The following is a 16,844-nucleotide window of genomic DNA, read 5'->3' as shown; positions in this document are numbered from 1 at the left end:
CAATGTCCGACTCTTGGCGACCCCACGGACTGCCAGCCACCAGGCTCCTCCGTCCATGGGATTTTCCAGGCAAGAGTCCTGGAGTGGGGTGCCATCGCCTTCTCCGTGTGGCTTCATAGATGATATATAATTCCTGAATACCTGAAGTGATGTTTCTACCATACAAATCCCCTCTGTGTATATTGAGAATTTTTGGTTTCGGTACCTTGTTTTGGTACTTTAATTTATCTGTTCCCTATGAACCAGAACATGCCAAATTCATAAATTCAAAATCTTAAGTTTATACGGCTGTCAGTGTTTTACGTGAAAGAAAAAACTGATCTTTCAAGGAAAATATTTCCGAGGTGCCCTTATCCTAAAAAAATTAGCCAACTGTAATCGTGATGAAAATGACTTCCTAAAGATATTGTTGTGAAACAGACTACCTATTTTCCTGTGTTTCTTAGCAAACAGTGAGTCTTTCCAGATTCTCAGACAGAACAGAGCACCTCAAGCTGATGTGACCTTGTGCAGTCTGGAGGAGCTGACCACTATTGCTTCAGAGCACACTTGGAAAAAACACAGTAAGAATTCACAAATTTTGCCATATTAGCCGGGGTGGTTTTCCTAGGGACCTTATCTTGATGTAGATTCTTAAAAGTGACAACTGAACATTTCAGTAACCACAGTTTGAGGTAAACAACTGGAGAAAACTGCTAATGAGGCATCTTGAGTTTCTCCTGCCCTTGACAAAGAAAACATCTGAAAACAGGAAGCAGCACATGAGTGTTAGTCGGCTTTGCTTCGGTTCTGGGGTGCCTCTCTCTCCTAGCATCCCTGAGTCCTCCCAAATTAAGAAAAAGAAAAAAGCAACACTACATAGTAATTTCCTGCATCATATTCTAACCTCCAAATGTTGATTTCTATTTATATCATTCTTAGTTCCAGTACCTACTACCCAGGTTGTAACAACTGGATTTTATAGAGCAGGTGAGTTGAGATGATGTCATCTTTTGTAAAATTTTGAAAGTTATTTAGTATTTATCTTTTCTTCATGTGGACAGAATAATTGAGGTTCATGTTTTGCTGACATGATGGAGATTACTTAATTTATGTATAGTGCATGCATGCTAAGTCACTTCAGTCATGTCCAACTCTTTGTGACCCCGTGGACTGTAGCCCACCAGGCTCCTCTATCCATGGGGATCTCTAGTCAAGAATACTGGAGTGGATTGCCATGCCTTCCTCCAGGGAATCTTCCTGATGCAGGTCCTGAACCTGCATCTCTTATGCCTCCTGCATTGGCCGTCAGGTTCTTTACCACTGGCACCATCTGGGAAGCCCAATTTTTATGTAGACCTCAACATAATCAGTCCTGAATATTCACTGGAAGGACCGATGCTAAAGCTCCAATACTTTGGCCACCTGATGTGAAGAACCAACTCATTGGAAAAGACCCTGATTCTGAGAAGGATTGAGGGCAGGAGGAAAAGGGGACAACAGAGGATGAGATGGTTGGATGGCATCACCGAGTAGATGGAACAAGAGTTTGAACAAGCTCCAGGAGTTGGTGATGGACAGGGAGGCCTGGCCTGCTGCAGTCCATGGGGTTACAAAGAGTCGGACACGACTGAGCGACTGAACTGAACAGCATAATTGTAACTTGAAGATTTTATAATATTGGAGCACGAGATATCCCTGATGTTACGTGCTTGTTTTACTATTGAAAGGTTGTTGTTGAATCACGCAAATACATCGGGATTCTTGGCCCCCGGAGGAGAAGAATTCAATCCGGGGCCAGAGACGAGACTTGATCGCTCAGAGCTTTTGTGTAATAAAGTTTTATTAAAGTATAAAGGAGATAGAGAAAGCTTCTGACATAGGCATCAGAAGGGGGTAGAAAGAGTACCCGCTTGCTAGTGTTGACAATGAAGTTATATACTCTCTAATGAATCCAAAGAATGTCTGGAGGTTGTAAAGACCTCATCAGACCTACTCCCATAATTTACATTTTAAGATAACAGAATTAGCCAGAAGGTTTAATCCAAAGACTGTCCTTAATCCAGAGACTGTCCTCAGGCAGGATACATTATTGTTATATAATCCTAAGGAATGTGGAGAAAGAAAAAAAGTTTGTCGTTTCTTCCTCCTTGAGAATTCCAGACCCCTCTCTCCTTGGGGACCCCTAGATTTCCTATCAACCTGCCTAGGAAATGACTCTCTCACTATTAATAACTAGTGTGTTTATAGTATTGTAGTAAGTGCTATGGAGATTTAAAAAAAAAAGAGCTTTAGAAAAACGTTTTCCTTTTAAGATCTTCAGATTAACACTAGAGAGGAAAACATATGCCAGTGCTAGGCAATACAAACCATGGCTGATTATAAGTAGATTATGTTTATGTCTAATGAAACGAATTAGAGGAACGATTGTTATGAGGTATGTGAAAGACAGCATCTTGGAGCAAGAAAATCTAGAGCTTGATCTTGAAGCCTAGATATGCACAGGCGAAGGGAAGACCGTCCTGTTAGGGATACAGCACAGTTTTCGAAGAGGAAGGAATCGAGTGAACACAGAATATAGTGTGAAAGTGAAACTGTTAGTCACTCTCAGTCGTGTCCAGCTCTTTCTGACCCCATGGGCTGTAGCCCGCCAGGAATTCTCCATGAAATTCTCCAAGCAAGAATACTGGAGTGGGTTTCCACTCCCTTTTCCAAGGGATCTTCCTGACCCAAGGATTGAACCCAGGTCTCCTGCATTGCAAGCAGACTCTTTACTGTCTGAGCCACCAGGGATTCACTGTTTAATAGGTATAGAATGAGCTGGTGTATCATTTGGCAGAACTTACTTCAGAAGGAAAAATGCAGGTTTTACGGTGATAACTAAGAAGTATGTTGGAGAGTTTTGTTACCTTTGCCAGATGTATGTGTGTGTACATTTCAAGTTATTGATCATAGTAGATATCTAGATGAAATTTATTCAGGAAATGTTGCTAGTCATATCTCAACACCATGCATTTATTTTGAATGTTTTTCATAGGATACCTTTGTGGCAGTGTTTTCATTTCTCTCTGGAAGGTTAGTGCATGTTTCTGAACAGGCTCCTTCGATCCTGAATTGTAAGAAAGAGTTCTTGGAGTCTTGTCATTTTGTTGAACTGCTTGCCCCCCAAGACATGAGGGTGTTCTACACGCACACTGCCCATGCTCAGCTTCCATTCTGGAACAACTGGACACAAAGAGGTAATGGGACCAATATTCAGATGTTTATCTCATCTGGTTAAGCTCAGTTTCATTCTACCAGAAATAGTACACAAGTGAATGCATTATTCAGCAATGCAAATTATATGGTTTTTCTTATTTATTTTTAAAAGCCAAAGTGTGATGAAAATCACATTTTAAATGCTTCTAATGACATAAAGGTCCAATAAATTTGCTTTCATTTAGTCAACTTAATTTCACAGATTATATGCTATAAATACGGTTTGATTACAGCATGCTATATAGCAGGTTAATTGCTACAAAGGCTCTGTTTCCTTCACGTGAATACAATTCAATGTTTTTCCTCTTACACTGACTTCATTCTCTCTCTCTAGAGATAAGCGTCTCAAAGTTAGATCCCTTTCCAGTTTTTCTTCTCCTTAAAAGTTTTGTTTTCCTTTGGAAATGCTGCTTTGCCTGAACTGGGGGATGGGGGGTGGATTCCTACTCGAAATTTTCTTTGCCATCTTCTATCTCATGTCATCTTCCGTGCATTTGTTGATCCTTTCTCAGTTAGTTCAATCACTCAGTCATGTCTGATTCTCTATGACCCCATGGACTGCAGCACGCCAGACTTCCCTGTCCTTCACTGTCTCCCAAAGCTTGCTCACTTATGTTCATCAAGTCGGTGATGCCATCCAACCATCTCATCCTCTGTCGTCCCCTTCTCCTCCTGCCTTCAGTCTTTCCCAGTATCAGGGTCTTTTCCAGTGAGTCAGTTCTTCACATCAGGTGCCCAAAGTATTAGGGCTTTAGCTTCACATTAGTTTTCGAATGTTGAGTTTTAAGCCAACTTTTCACTGTCCTCTTTCACTTTCATCAAGAGGCTCTTCAGTTCCTCTTCGCTTTCTGCCATACGGTGGTGTCATCTGCATATCTGAGATTATAGACACTTCTCCTGGCAGTCTTGATTCCAGCTTGTGCTTCATCCAGCCCAGCACTTTGCATGATGTATTCTGCATATAACTTAAATAAACAGGGTGACAATATACATCCGGTTCTAACTGTTGCTTCTTGATCTGCATACAGATTTCTCAGGAGGGAGGTAAGTTCAGTTCAGTCGCTCTCTGTGACCCCATGGACTGCAGCACACCAGGCTTCCCTGTCCATCACCAATTCCCAGAGCTTGTTCCAGCTTATGTCCATCAAGTCGGTGATGCTATCCAACCGTCTCATCCTGTGTTCTCTCCTTCTCCTCCTGCCCTCAGTCTTTCCCAGCATCAGGGTCTTTTCCAATGAGTCAGTTCTTTGCATTAGGTTGTCAAAGTATTGGAGTTTCAGCTTCAGCGTCAGTCCTTCCAAAGAATATTCAGGACTGATTTCCTTTAGAATTGACTGGTTTGATCTCCTTGCAGTGCAAGGGACTCTCAAGAGGCAGGTAAGGTGGTCTGGAATTTCCATCTCTTAAAGAATTTTCCACAGTTTTTTGTGATCCACACAGTCAAAGGTTTTGGCATAGTCAATAAAGCAGAAGTAGATGTTTTTTCTGGAACTGACAAAAATCCTTTCTCAAGTTACCCTTTATATCTTATTTCATACTTTTCATGAGACATCTTTTAAAGATTTTAGTATAGACCAACTTTCTTTTTGATCCCAAACCCTTTTCTCTCATTTTGATTATTTTATTATGGTAAAAAAAACACATTCACAAAATTTACCATTGTAAGAGCTGACTCATTAGGAAAGACCCTGATGCTGGGAAAGATTGAAGTCAGGAGGAGAAGTGGGTGGCAGAGGATAAGATGGTTGGATGGCATCACTGACTTTATGGACATGAGTTTGAACAAACTCCAGGAGATGGTAAAGGACAGGGAAGCCTGGCATGCTGCAGTCCATGGAATTGCAGAGTCAGACATGACTTAACAACTGAACAACAGCTGTTTTTGAGTGTATGGTTCAGCAACATGAAGTCCATTCACACTGTTGTGAAGTGGATCCCCAGAACTTCATCCTGCAGATCCAGATTTCTGTACTTTTTTCTGGTTTTCAGTCCACTGCCCAGCCCAGTGAAGATCAGTTTTACAAGCTTTTTTTTTTTTTAACCACAGACCCTCTCTGTCCTCTGTACACGTTTTGTAGAAGCTTTGGAAAAGACACCTGTCACCCCTGCTTTTCTTCCAGCCCTTCTCTCCTGTTTTGTTGTTGTTCAGTCGCTCAGTCATGTCCTACTCTTTGTTACTACACGGACTGCAGCATGCCAGGCTTCCCTGTCCTTCACCATCTCCCGGAGTTTGCTCAAACTAATGTCCATTGAGTTGGTGATGCCATCCAACCATGTCATCCTCTGTAGTCCCCTTCTCCTCCTGCCTTCAATCTTTTCCAGCATCAGGATCTTTTCCAATGAGTCAGCTCTTCACATCAGGTGCCCAAAGTATTGGAGCTTCAGCATCAGTCCTTCCAGTGACTGTTCAGGGTTGATTTCCTTTAGGATTGACTGGTTTGATCTCCTTGCAGTCTAAGGGGGTTTGATCTCCTTGCAGTCTAAGGGACTCTTAAGAGTCTTCTCCAGCACCACAATTCAAACTCATCAGTTCTTTAGCACTCAGCTTCTTTATGGTCCAACTGTCACATCCATACATGACTACTGGAAAAACCATAGCTTTGAATATATAGACAGTTTGTGGGCAAAGTAATGCCTCTGCTTTTTAATATGCTCTCTGGATTTGTCATAGCTTTCCTTCTTTCCTATTCCCATCATTCAGAAACACTGATTTCATTTTTCTTCCTCTTTCCTAAATATGTGTTATCAAACTTTAGCTGCCATATTTGTTTTTCTGCTTTTGTTTGTCATGTATTCATCCCGGGGACATTTATGCAGCTGTCTTTGTGGGCTGAGAGCTGTTCTAGGTGCTGAGGTACAACTGTGAGCAGAACCCACACGTGGGACTGTTCACCAGCTCTTTTCTCATTTACCTTTCAGTATCGCCCTACTGTCTCTGTCTGATTTTTTCACCTTCTTATCTTTGCTAATTATTTAATATTTTCCCTACTTGTGAAAACATACTAGTCTCTGAAATTGTTGTCTTTCAGACCCTAAACATTAACTTGCTCCATAAAGATGGTGTCCATCTCGTTCACTCCTGACACTGTGCTTTTGCCTTAGGAACCCCAAGGATCCAGACTCTCCCTAAGAGCCATTTTTTAGCCCCCACACTGCTCCTGGCTTATGCACGTGTTACCTCCTTCTGTCCCTTCCTTTGAATTCAGAGAACATTAAGAGGACATAGGAAGCTGTATAAACTCAGTGGTTGTCAGGTCTGGCCCAGTGTTAGAGCACGTTTCCACTTAGGTTTGTCATACAGACCTCTGAGAAGGAGCTGACCACTCTTTCTTTAGAATACAGCTTCAGCAACAAGAACTTGCACACTCTCGCCCAGGTGTGGAAGTGACTGTGGGCACCTGTCTACTGTTTGAGATCCCATAGGCTGACGTTCTGTGTTTGAGGACTCCTGGGGAAAGCAGCTGAATTCACATGCCTGATGCATAAATAGTGCAGGTGAGTTTACCTTACAGTAGAGTTGCAGTATTTTTTATGTGCAAGGAATTTTAACCTTGGAATCTGAAGGTCTGAGTTTCAAATTGAATTACGTCCGTTCATGAACCTTGGACTCTTTGAAAGTTCTCTGGGCTACAAGGAAATCAAACCAGTCAACCCTATAGGAAATCAGTCCTGAATATTCACTGGAAGGACTGATGCTGAAGCTGAAGCTCCAATACTTTGGCCACCTGATGTGAAGAGCCGACTCATTGGAAAAGACCCTGATCTTGGGAAAGATTGAAGGCAGAAGGAGAAGGGGGTGACAGAGGATGAGATGGTTGGATGGCATCACCGACTCAATGGACATGAATTTGAGCAGGCTCTGGGAGATGGTGAAGGACAGGGAAGCCTGGCATGCTGCAGTTCATGGGGTCGCAAAGAGACATGACCTAGCGACCGAACACGTGAACCTTGGAGGCCACCTGGCTTCTCATCGTAAAATGAGAATCTTAGTTTCTGACGTGCTTGTTAATGCAGGGTTGCCGAGAGGACCTAGCAGTCAGTGGATAAGTGAAGCCCTGGGGATGTTTGGAGCATCCACAGCGTAAAGGCTTATCTTTACTGCTGTCATCTGTTGAGTGGTTACTGGTTGTCAGGATCCCTTCTTGATGCTTTAGTGGAGTAACCCAGTTAACCTTCACAAAGACTTCTCCAGTGGACCGAGACAGTAACTGTGTTGATTTGTGTCTGCTTAGAAGCAGGGCAGTTATGGTTATGGAACAGGGGTTGAGAGGAGCCCTCAACCTGCATCACGGGCCTGGCCGGAAGGAGCAAGGCCAAAGGAGGGCTGGGGACAGGAGCTTGGGCTGCAGTGCAGCTTAGAGAGCAGCTGGGCCAGGCACCTAAAGGGGGTCCAAGCTCCACAGGCTAGAGGATCCTGGCATCTGGATGGAGTAGTCCTATCTCAGAGCCCCTCAGTGCATGGCCTGGGAATTTGGGTGGCAATCAGGTCCCCCACAGTCAAGAGCTGAGCCATTTCTGAGCTGCCACAGTCACAGAGGTGCCAGTGTCACACTGCCTGTCAGTATGGAGCTGGCCTTCACCTTGGCAACGTGAATCCAGAGCCCCTTTGACAACTTGGCCGCTGGGACTGCACCTTAAAGCGGGAAACCTCGCCCCAGACAAAGCTAAGCACTTGAAAGTGGCCCCACGGCATGGCTCCCATCTGACCCTGGCTACCCCAATCTGATCTGAAAGTCAGATCAGGAAACTAAGGATGTTTTTGAAACATCCTTCTCTTGCCTTAATTCCTCCATGATTTATTTGAGCCTTGAGTGAAACAGTTTTTATGTTGAGACAACAGGACATCTTAGAGAAATGAATTTCTTTACCTTATTTTTTCACTTCTTTTTCTCACTGTGCTCAGTTGTGTCCGACTCTGCGACTCTTTTAACTGTTGCCTGCCAGGTTCCTCTGTTATGGAATTCTCCAGGCAGGAATACTGGAGTGGGTAGCCATTCCCTTTTCCAGGGGATCTTCCCAACCCAGGGATCAAATCCGCGTCTTTTGTGTCTCCTGCATCACAGGCAGATTCTTTACCTCTGAGCCATCTGGGCAGCTCACTTTGTCAAGTTCTTTCATTTATTTCTCATGGATATTCTGTAAGAACTTCTGGTTTCAGGATTCTGGGACTGCAGCTCTTACAGTTTCAGGAATTATGGTAGTTTGGTCATCAGTCCATTTACTTTTAAACTGGAGGTTTTTAAAAAGTCATAAACACTTTTCTTGATTATTCAGAAGTCCAGTTTCTGACTCTTGCTAATTATCCTTCCCTCAGGGATATAAACGCCTGGACTATATTTGGTATTTTGGGTCTTTAGAATTCTCATTGTAAATTCTCCTTCAGTGTATTTTAAAAAAATATTTCCTTGGTTTCTATAACTGAGGACTGTTCACTCCAGTGAACAAACGTTCAAGATATATAATTAGGGAGACTCACCAGACAAAAGTAATCAGCAATACCTGAGAATAGACTCAGTTTCCTACTGTGTCCTAAGGTGGGCAAATTTAAAAGTTTCTGAATTACCCCCTTATAAATCAGTAAAACAAATGCAAAAGTTTGTAAAACTGAAGCAGAACCTTTGGCATGAGAGTTGTGAGGGGAAAAATTTATTTCTGTCTTTCCATTGTGCTGGGTCCTCATTGTGGCTTGAAGGCTCTCTGGTCCAGAGCACAGGCTCTAGAGCAGTGAATCTATTTGCAGTGAATGGAATCTTATTTCCCTGACCAGGGATCAAACCCAACTCCCCTGCATTGGAAGCCAGATTCTCAACCCCTGGATCACCAGGGAAATCCCAAGAAAATGTTATTAATGACACTGAATTGGTACCACTTTCTGGAACTTAGTTTGCCAACATATTATGAGAGTCATGAAATGATCATATCACTTAGGTACACAGCTCTGGGAAATTTATCCAAGGAAAGAAAACACAATGAAAAAAATGTATTATATATCCTACACCCAAAAGCTCTATGTAGTCTAAATTCCAAGTTTTTGAGACATGTCCAAACTATTACCAGGGTGTGGAATATCACCAGCAAAATACTTGTGTCACAGGATGACTATGTTGGCGTTTAAAGCAGTGAGTGCAGGCAGGTGTAGAAACACAGACAGAACTGCAGGAGATGACAGGGAAAGGCCATCATCAGTGGCTCTCAGGGCCTCTCCTGAGGGCTGCTGATCAGCAGGAAAGCCCTGGGTAAATCCTGGATGGGATGAGATCTTGGTAAAGGGGAGAGGAGTCCTATCTTAAGAGTAGCTCTGTCTCTTAAAAGAGTGTCCTGTTTGGTTAGTGATGGTTTGAGGGGAGCCACCCAGGGCAGGACACTGACGGGTGTCTTTGTTTCTAGTGGCCTCACAGTATGAATTGGCACTGGTGAAGTCCTTCTTCTGCAGGATAGGGTGAGTATGGGGGCTCCCTGAGGCCAGGAGCAGTTGGTTAGGCTCTGATTATATTTTAATTTTTTTCTTGATGTATGGCTTATCCCTGGGTTGGGAAGATCCCCTGGAGTAGGAAATGGCAACCCACTCCAGTATCCTTGCCTGGAGAATCTCATGGACAGGGGAGCCTGGTGGGCTACATACAATCCATGGCGTCACAAAGACATGCGCACGCACATGAAAAAACAGTAGCTGATTTAGTGTTTCAGGTGTGCAGCAAAGTGATTCAGTTATATATGCGCATACTAAGTCACCTCAGTTGTGTCAGACTCTTTGCAGCCCTGTGGACTGTAGCCCTTCAGGCTCCTCCATCCATGGGATTCTCCAGGCAAGGATAACGGAGTGGGTTGCCATGCCCTCCTCTAGGGGATCTTCCTGACCCAGGGACCAAACCCAAGTCTCTTAGATCTGCCTTGGCAGGTGAGTTCTTTACCACTAGTGCCATCGTTCACGTGTGCATGCTAGTGCTAAGTTGCTCCAGTCGTGCTTGGCTTTCTGCGACCCTAACTGTAGCCCGCCAGGCTCCTCTGTCAGTGGGGTTCTCCAGGCAAGAATACTGGAGTGGGTTGCCATGCCTTCCTCCCGGGATCTTCCCCACCCAAGGATCCAACCCCCATCTCCTGTGTCTCCTGCCTTAGCAGGCGGTTTCTTTACCACTAGCACCACTATTCACATATATATTCTTTTCCAGATTCTTTTTCATTACTGGTTATTATGTGATAATTGAATATAGTTCCTTGTGCTGTGTAGGAGGTCTTTGTTATTTTATCTGTTTTATATTTAGTCGTCTGTATCTGTTAATCCCAAATTCCAAGTTTACCCCTCTGATTTTATTTAACACTTATTTTGATTTTTCTGTATTCAGCTAGGTCTTCCATGGATACAAAAGACAAGACCTGGTTCTTGCTACAAGGAGTTCTTATATTTTGACTGAGAAGATACATGTACCCGTGAGAAAAGTAGATAGGAATGCAATAGGAGAAAAGACCGGAAAGATCACTCGGATCTGAAGCCCACTGTTGTCTTGGGGCCTTTTTGATTTTGTTTGGTTTTTGTTTTTCAGTCACATTTAAAATTAATTTTTGCAACTTTGAGCAACCTTAAAGCAAGATAGGTATATTTATGAGAAGACTTAAAGACTTCCTTAGTGGCTCAGCTGGTAAAGAATCCACCTGCAATGCGGGAGACCTGGGTTCGATCCCTGGGTTGGGAAGATCTCTTGGAGAAGGGAACAGCTACCCCACTCCAGGATTCTGGCCTGGAGAATTCCATGGACTGTATAGTCCGTGGGGTCTCAAAGAATTAAGACACAACTGAGCAACTTTCACTGAAAGGTCCAGAGACAGAGAACTAGAAAAAAAGAGATCAAAAGTTTAATTGTAATTGATTTCTGGTAGAATTTATTAGTGATTTTTTTTCTCCTTTAAGTTTACTATGACATGTTAATGTTTGTTGTTGTTTGATCGCTCAGGCGTGTCCGACTCTTTTGCCACCCCATGGACTGTAGCCTGCCAGCTCTTCTGTCTGTGGGATTTTCCAGGCAAGAATACTGGGTTGGATTGCCATTTCCTCCTGCAGGGGATCTTCCCTTCCCAGGGATCAAACCCGTGTCTGCTGCATTGGCAGGCAGATTCTTTACCACTGGGCTGCTGGGAGAGCCCTTCATAGTAAAAGAAAAAAACATTTAAAAATGACATTGCGATCACCAACATTAGTGTTGAAGTTCCTGTTAATAAATAGCCTTGATATTTAGAGAAGAAAAATCCTTGTAATAGATCATTCAGACACTCCATGGACTTGGGGGGACCTGGGCTAATAGTATTCGAATGTTTGGGGTGGGGTAACCTGGAATGGTGTAGAGGAGGAGGCCCATGCTGGTTCCCTTTGTCACACGCTGGTGAGTTGTTCATGAAGATCTGAGAGCAGTGCCTGCCAAATAGTAAGCGTCGTATGTGTTTGTTACTCTAGTAACAGATAGGTAGGTGCCTTTCAGGTGCTTTTTCTGAGCCGAGCACTGTGGTGCTAGGATCAAAACGAAGTTCTGCCCTCATGGACTTTGTGTTCTATAGGATGGGGGCTAATAGTAAACAGCTGTGTAAATATACATGTGTCAGTGGTAGTAAGTTCCTTGTAGAACCGTGAGCTGAGTAAGGGGGTTCCGGGCAGTGGAGAGGTTGCCAGTGTATTCATGGTGGTCAAGGAACTCCTCTAGTTAGAGGCCTAACTGACCAGAGCCCTGAAGGAGGTGAGGAAGCAGCGTGTTTGAGAGAAGACATTCCTGGAGAGGACAGAGGCCCTGGGCACAGCACACCTGGCTCCTGGGAGGATGGTGATGGAGTGGGTGGAGAAGACAAGGAAGCAGGGGCAGAGACCATAGGGCACGCTGACTCCTGGATGAAACGTTTGTTCAGGGTAGCCACTTAATTATTTTTAAAACTCCCGAGAATTTTCAAAATAATATAAAAACTAATATAATGAACTGACATGTACTGCTCATTTGGCATGAATAACTTTAACCATGGCCAGGCCTGTGTCATCTGTTCCACCTCCTCATGCCCCTCTCCCTGTTATTTTGAACCAAATCTCAGCTCTCTTTATCCTTTCCTTCATTGTTATTTCAGAGTCTCATCCTAACAGTAAGGTACTTGTCAAGCCTCCAGGTGTTCCTGTTGTTCCTCTGTGGCTGGCAGGAGCTGCTGGTTAACTAGGCTAACGAAGTTAGCTCCTGGCCCAGCGAGTCCTCAGTGGTTTTGACACTTCCTTTGTGGCAGACTTGTCATCCCAGGCTCAGCAGAGATGGCTGCTCTCCAGATCCAGGTCCTTGGGCAGTGGCTGCTACAGGGTCACCAGTGCTTCAGGAATGTCCAGTGGGTAGAGACAGGGCATTTTCATTTCTTAGAAGGAAATATCGTTGATGGTATGAAAGGCTTGTGATAGGTGCTGTGCTGGGTGGGGGTTGGAGCAGGGGGTTTGCAGGAGTGGTATAGCCAGGAGGTGGTGGGTCCCAGACCAGGCAGTGCGGGTAGACATGGAGATACTGTGGATCTTCTGGATGTTTCTGTAGGGGAAGCTACAGAAACTGTATACTGATGGGTTAGTTTGGGGTGTGAGAGTAGTTAAGGAGATGTGGGGTCTTTGGCTCAAGGTGCCATGTATGGGGTGGAGGAAATTGCAGGATGAGCAGCTGCCCGGAGAGTTGGAGTAGGGGGAACATGTGGTGAGTTGTGGATGAGTGTGCAATGTTGACTAGAATTCTGCCCTGTGATCCTGGCAAGGTGTCAATCCAGGAGCCTGGGATTCAGGGGAGAAGGCCGGGCTAGAGACAGATGCGCAGGTCATTGATGTATCAGTGGTGATGAGAAGCCTAAGACCTGATGACCCCAGAAAAGCACTCACAGAAGTGGGAGGAGAGCCACCAGCAGAAGTACGGGTGCTGGCAGGTCAGTGTCAGCAGGGGGCGCTCTTCTGAGCGGTGACCTAGGAAGCAGGGTCAGGACTGAGTACAGAGAAGTGGCAGGAGATGCTGGAGTTTGAGGAGAGCAGAGAGCACGAGAGAGGGTGGGTCTGCTGGGCGAGCAGATACCCAACCTGAGCATCTGGGCTCATGATGGTCAGAGAGGAGAGGCGTGATGGCAGAAACAGAGCGTGAACCTCAGTCTGGGATGTTTGGTCAGAACCAGGTGGAAACCTCTTCCTGGTAGCTGGGCAATCAAACCAGCTGAACATATTGGGGGTCGTTGTAGAGCCTCCCCGCCCTTAGGAGCCCCTGTGCTGAGTGGCGGAGAGGGTTGTGCTGTTGCCCCCACCAGGCACTGTGGGTGATGCTGAGCCGAATGCCAGGCCTGCACCAGGCAGGGGAGGAGGGGGTGCCTGGGGGCTGGCTTGGGGACACTGGTCCCAAGGGACCCTGTTACGTGATGCTTGGTTTAGACACATGAAATGAGATGGACGGCTCTGCCTGTCTCTCTTCCCAGCAGGAGTGGACAGTCACGCTGGAATCAGTGACCAGTTCACACTCAGAGTGATAAGCCAGGTCTCCAGAAAACCTCTTACTCATCGAATAACAAACAAGTATCATTGCCCTTGGGTACATTTAAATTAACGTTTCCCTTCTTTTAAAAATAAATATGTTTAACACTGCTCTGTTTATAATGGATAAACCAAGAAAGTCCTACTGTATAGAACAGGGAGCGCTGCTCAGTGTTATGTGGCAGCCTGGATGGGAGAGGAGTTTGGGGAAGAATGGTTACGTGTATATGTGTGGCCAAGTCCCTTTGCTGTTCACCTGAAACTGTCTATCCCCAACTACAAACTAAAAAGTTTTAAAAAGTAAATAAATATTAGACATTTGAGACTTGGACATGTCTCCCTTGAAAATTACTGAACATTTTCCCTGGCCTTGTTTCACCTTGGACTAAGTGGACGATTCATGACCAGCACTAACCACTCTTTGCTTCTTCAGTGGAGGTGAAGCCGGGGAGCTGCAGCGGCCTTACTGCCCATTCCAGATCACCCCCTACTTGATTCACATGCGCAGCTCGGCCCTCACGGAGCCTGAGCCCTGCTGTCTCCTGCTGGTGGAGAAGGTTCACTCAGGTTACCAAGGTAAGTCGGGAGTATCTGCGTTCAGCTCAGGTGTGATGTGTCCGTGCATCAGAAAGGAGCCCGTGGAAAAAAAAAAAAAAAAAGAAAGGAGCCCGTGAAAGCCTGCCTCTTCCCTGAGCCCGGTCTCCCTGACATCTCTGTCTGCCGGCCTTGACTTCTGGTGCTGGCGTCTCCTTCAAGGACAGCAGGGCCACTGGGTCCAAGCATAGACTTGGCCACAGACACAGACTTCTATCCTTTCTCTGCTGATGACCATCCTGTGGTCTTTTGCTTCTGTCTTGTGTGACATAGGAGCACTGAAACTGTTGCACAGAGAAATCACAAGAATGCGTTTAGGTTTTTTAAGTGTTTTGAAAGCCCCGCTGAGTAAACAGTGTAGTTTGTTTTCTGATGGCGTAACTACATTGCTAAATTCACATATCAGTATAGAAGCAGCTTCCATTCATTATATTTTGAAATTGTAGTTGATTCTGCTTGTAACGTGACACGTGCTTTTTTGGAATTTATCATCCTGTGCAAAAAAATTCACACAAATCACAGGACTTAGGGACAAGAGTTGCTTTGTTGTGTAATCATTAGCTCTGGGCTTGAAGAAAGTTAGTCTTAAAAATTGTTGTCATAACAACTCAGAATTGAAGAAAAAACATCTTATGTGACTTAGACAAAGCAGTGTAGAAAAAAATATTTGTCCCTTTCTCTTCCTCAAGGGCCCTGGACTCCTTTCTTGTGCTGGGGGCTGGGGAGAGGCAGACTCCTTGTCAATCTACCTAAGAATTAACTCCTCAATTTCACATCCTATTTGTTTGCTTAGTTACATGCAACCTCCCAGTTCAGTTCAGTCGCTCAATTGTGTCCAACTCTTTGTGACCCCATGGACTGCAGCATGCTAGGCCTCCCTGTCCATCACCAACTCCCGGAGTTTACCCAAACTCATATACATTGAGTCAGTGATGCCATCCAACCATCTCATCCTGTTGTCCCCTTCTCCTCCTGCCTTCAGTCTTTCCCAACATCAAGGTCTTTTCCAATGAGTCAGCTCTTTGCATCAGGTGGCCAAAATATTGGAGTCTCAGCTTCAACATCAGTCCTTCCAATGAACACCCAGGACTGATCTCCTTTAGGATGGACTGGTTGGATCTCCTTGCAGTCCAAGGGACTCTCAAGCATCTTCTCCAACACCACAGTTCAAAAGCATCAATTCTTCAGTGCTCAGCTTTCTTTATAGTCCAACTCTCACATCCATACATGACTATTGGAAAAACCATAGCCTTGAATAGACAGACCTTTGTTGACAAAGTAATGTCTCTGCTTTTAATATGCTGTCTAGGTTGGTCATAACTTTCCTTCCAAGGAGTAAGTATCTTTTAATTTCATGGCTGCAATGAGCATCTGCAGTGATTTTGGAGCCCCCAAAAATAAAGTCAGCCACTGTTTGCCCATCTATTTGCTATGAAGTGATGGGACCGGATGCCATGATCTTAGTTTCTGAATGTTGAGCTTTAAGCCAACTTTTTCACTTTCCTCTTTCACTTTCATCAAGAGGCTCTTGAGTTCTTCTTCACTTTCTGCCATAAGGGTGGTGTCATCTGCATATCTGAGGTTATTGATATTTCTCCCAGAAATCTTGATTCCAGCTTGTGCTTCCTCCAGCCCAGGGTTTCTAATGATGTACTCTGCATAGAAGTTAAATAAGCAGGGTGACAGTATATAGCCTTGACGTACTCCTTTTCCTATTTGGAACCAGTGTGTTGTTCCATGTCCAGTTCTAACTGTTGCTTCCTGACGTGCATACAGATTTCTCAAGAGGCAGGTCAGGTGGTCTGGTCTTCCCATCTCTTTCAGGATTTTCCACAGTTTATTGTGATCCACACAGTCAAAAGCTTTGGCATAGTCAAGAAAGCAGAAATAAATGTTTTTCTGGAACTCTTGCGTTTTTAACAATCCAGTGGATGTTGGCAGTTTGATCTCTGGTTCCTCTGCCTTTCCTAAAACCAGCTTGAACATCTGGAAGTTCATGGTTCACGTATTGCTGAAGGCTGGCTTGGAGAATTTTGAGCATTACTTTACTAGCGTGTGAGATGAGTGCAATTGTGCGGTAGTTTGAGCATTCTTTGGCATTGCCTTTCTTTGGGATTGGAATGAAAACTGACCTTTTCCAGTCCCGTGGCCACTGCTGAGTTTTCCAAATTTGCTGACATATTGAGTGCAGCACTTTCACAGCATCATCTTTTAGGATTTGAAATAGCTCAACTGGAATTTCATCCCCTCCACTAGCTTTGTTCATAGTGATGCTTCCTAAGGCCCACTTGACTTCACATTCCAGGATGTCTGGCTCTAGGTGAGTGATCACACCATCATGATTATCTGGGTCATGAAGATCTTTTTTGTACAGTTCTTCTGTGTATTCTTGCCACCTCTTCTTAATATCTTCTGCTTCTGTTAGGTCCATACCATTTCTTTTTTGAGCCCATCTTTGCATGAAATGTTCCCTTGGTATCTCTAATTTTCTTGAAAGAAAGAAAGT

At 44.5% G+C, this 16,844-nt stretch overlaps 1 protein-coding gene and 1 long non-coding RNA gene across 2 annotated transcripts in view; both read left to right on the top strand.

Moving 5' to 3' along the window:
- LOC113906622 overlaps positions 1-575 on the top strand; it is an 11,231-nt gene extending 10,656 nt beyond the window's left edge. The window contains exon 4 of the long non-coding RNA XR_003514943.1: positions 447-575. This is a non-coding gene — a long non-coding RNA (uncharacterized LOC113906622). The remainder of the gene's footprint in view (positions 1-446) is intronic.
- Positions 576-599: 24 nt separating this feature from the next.
- LOC113906214 (period circadian protein homolog 3-like) lies at positions 600-14,418 on the top strand. The gene is made up of 4 exons (XM_027564107.1): positions 600-969; positions 3,017-3,218; positions 9,625-9,676; positions 14,178-14,418. The coding sequence occupies exons 2-4, from the start codon at positions 3,152-3,154 to the stop codon at positions 14,416-14,418; spliced, it is 360 nt and encodes a 119-aa protein (XP_027419908.1). The 5' UTR covers positions 600-969; positions 3,017-3,151.
- The last annotated feature ends 2,426 nt before the right edge of the window (positions 14,419-16,844 follow it).

This window comes from Bos indicus x Bos taurus, chromosome 16 (genome assembly GCF_003369695.1).
Source record: "Bos indicus x Bos taurus breed Angus x Brahman F1 hybrid chromosome 16, Bos_hybrid_MaternalHap_v2.0, whole genome shotgun sequence".
NCBI classification, from domain to species: domain Eukaryota; kingdom Metazoa; phylum Chordata; class Mammalia; order Artiodactyla; family Bovidae; genus Bos; species Bos indicus x Bos taurus.
Note: the sequence above shows the minus strand (reverse complement) of the source record. Positions and strands in the feature narration are given on the sequence as shown.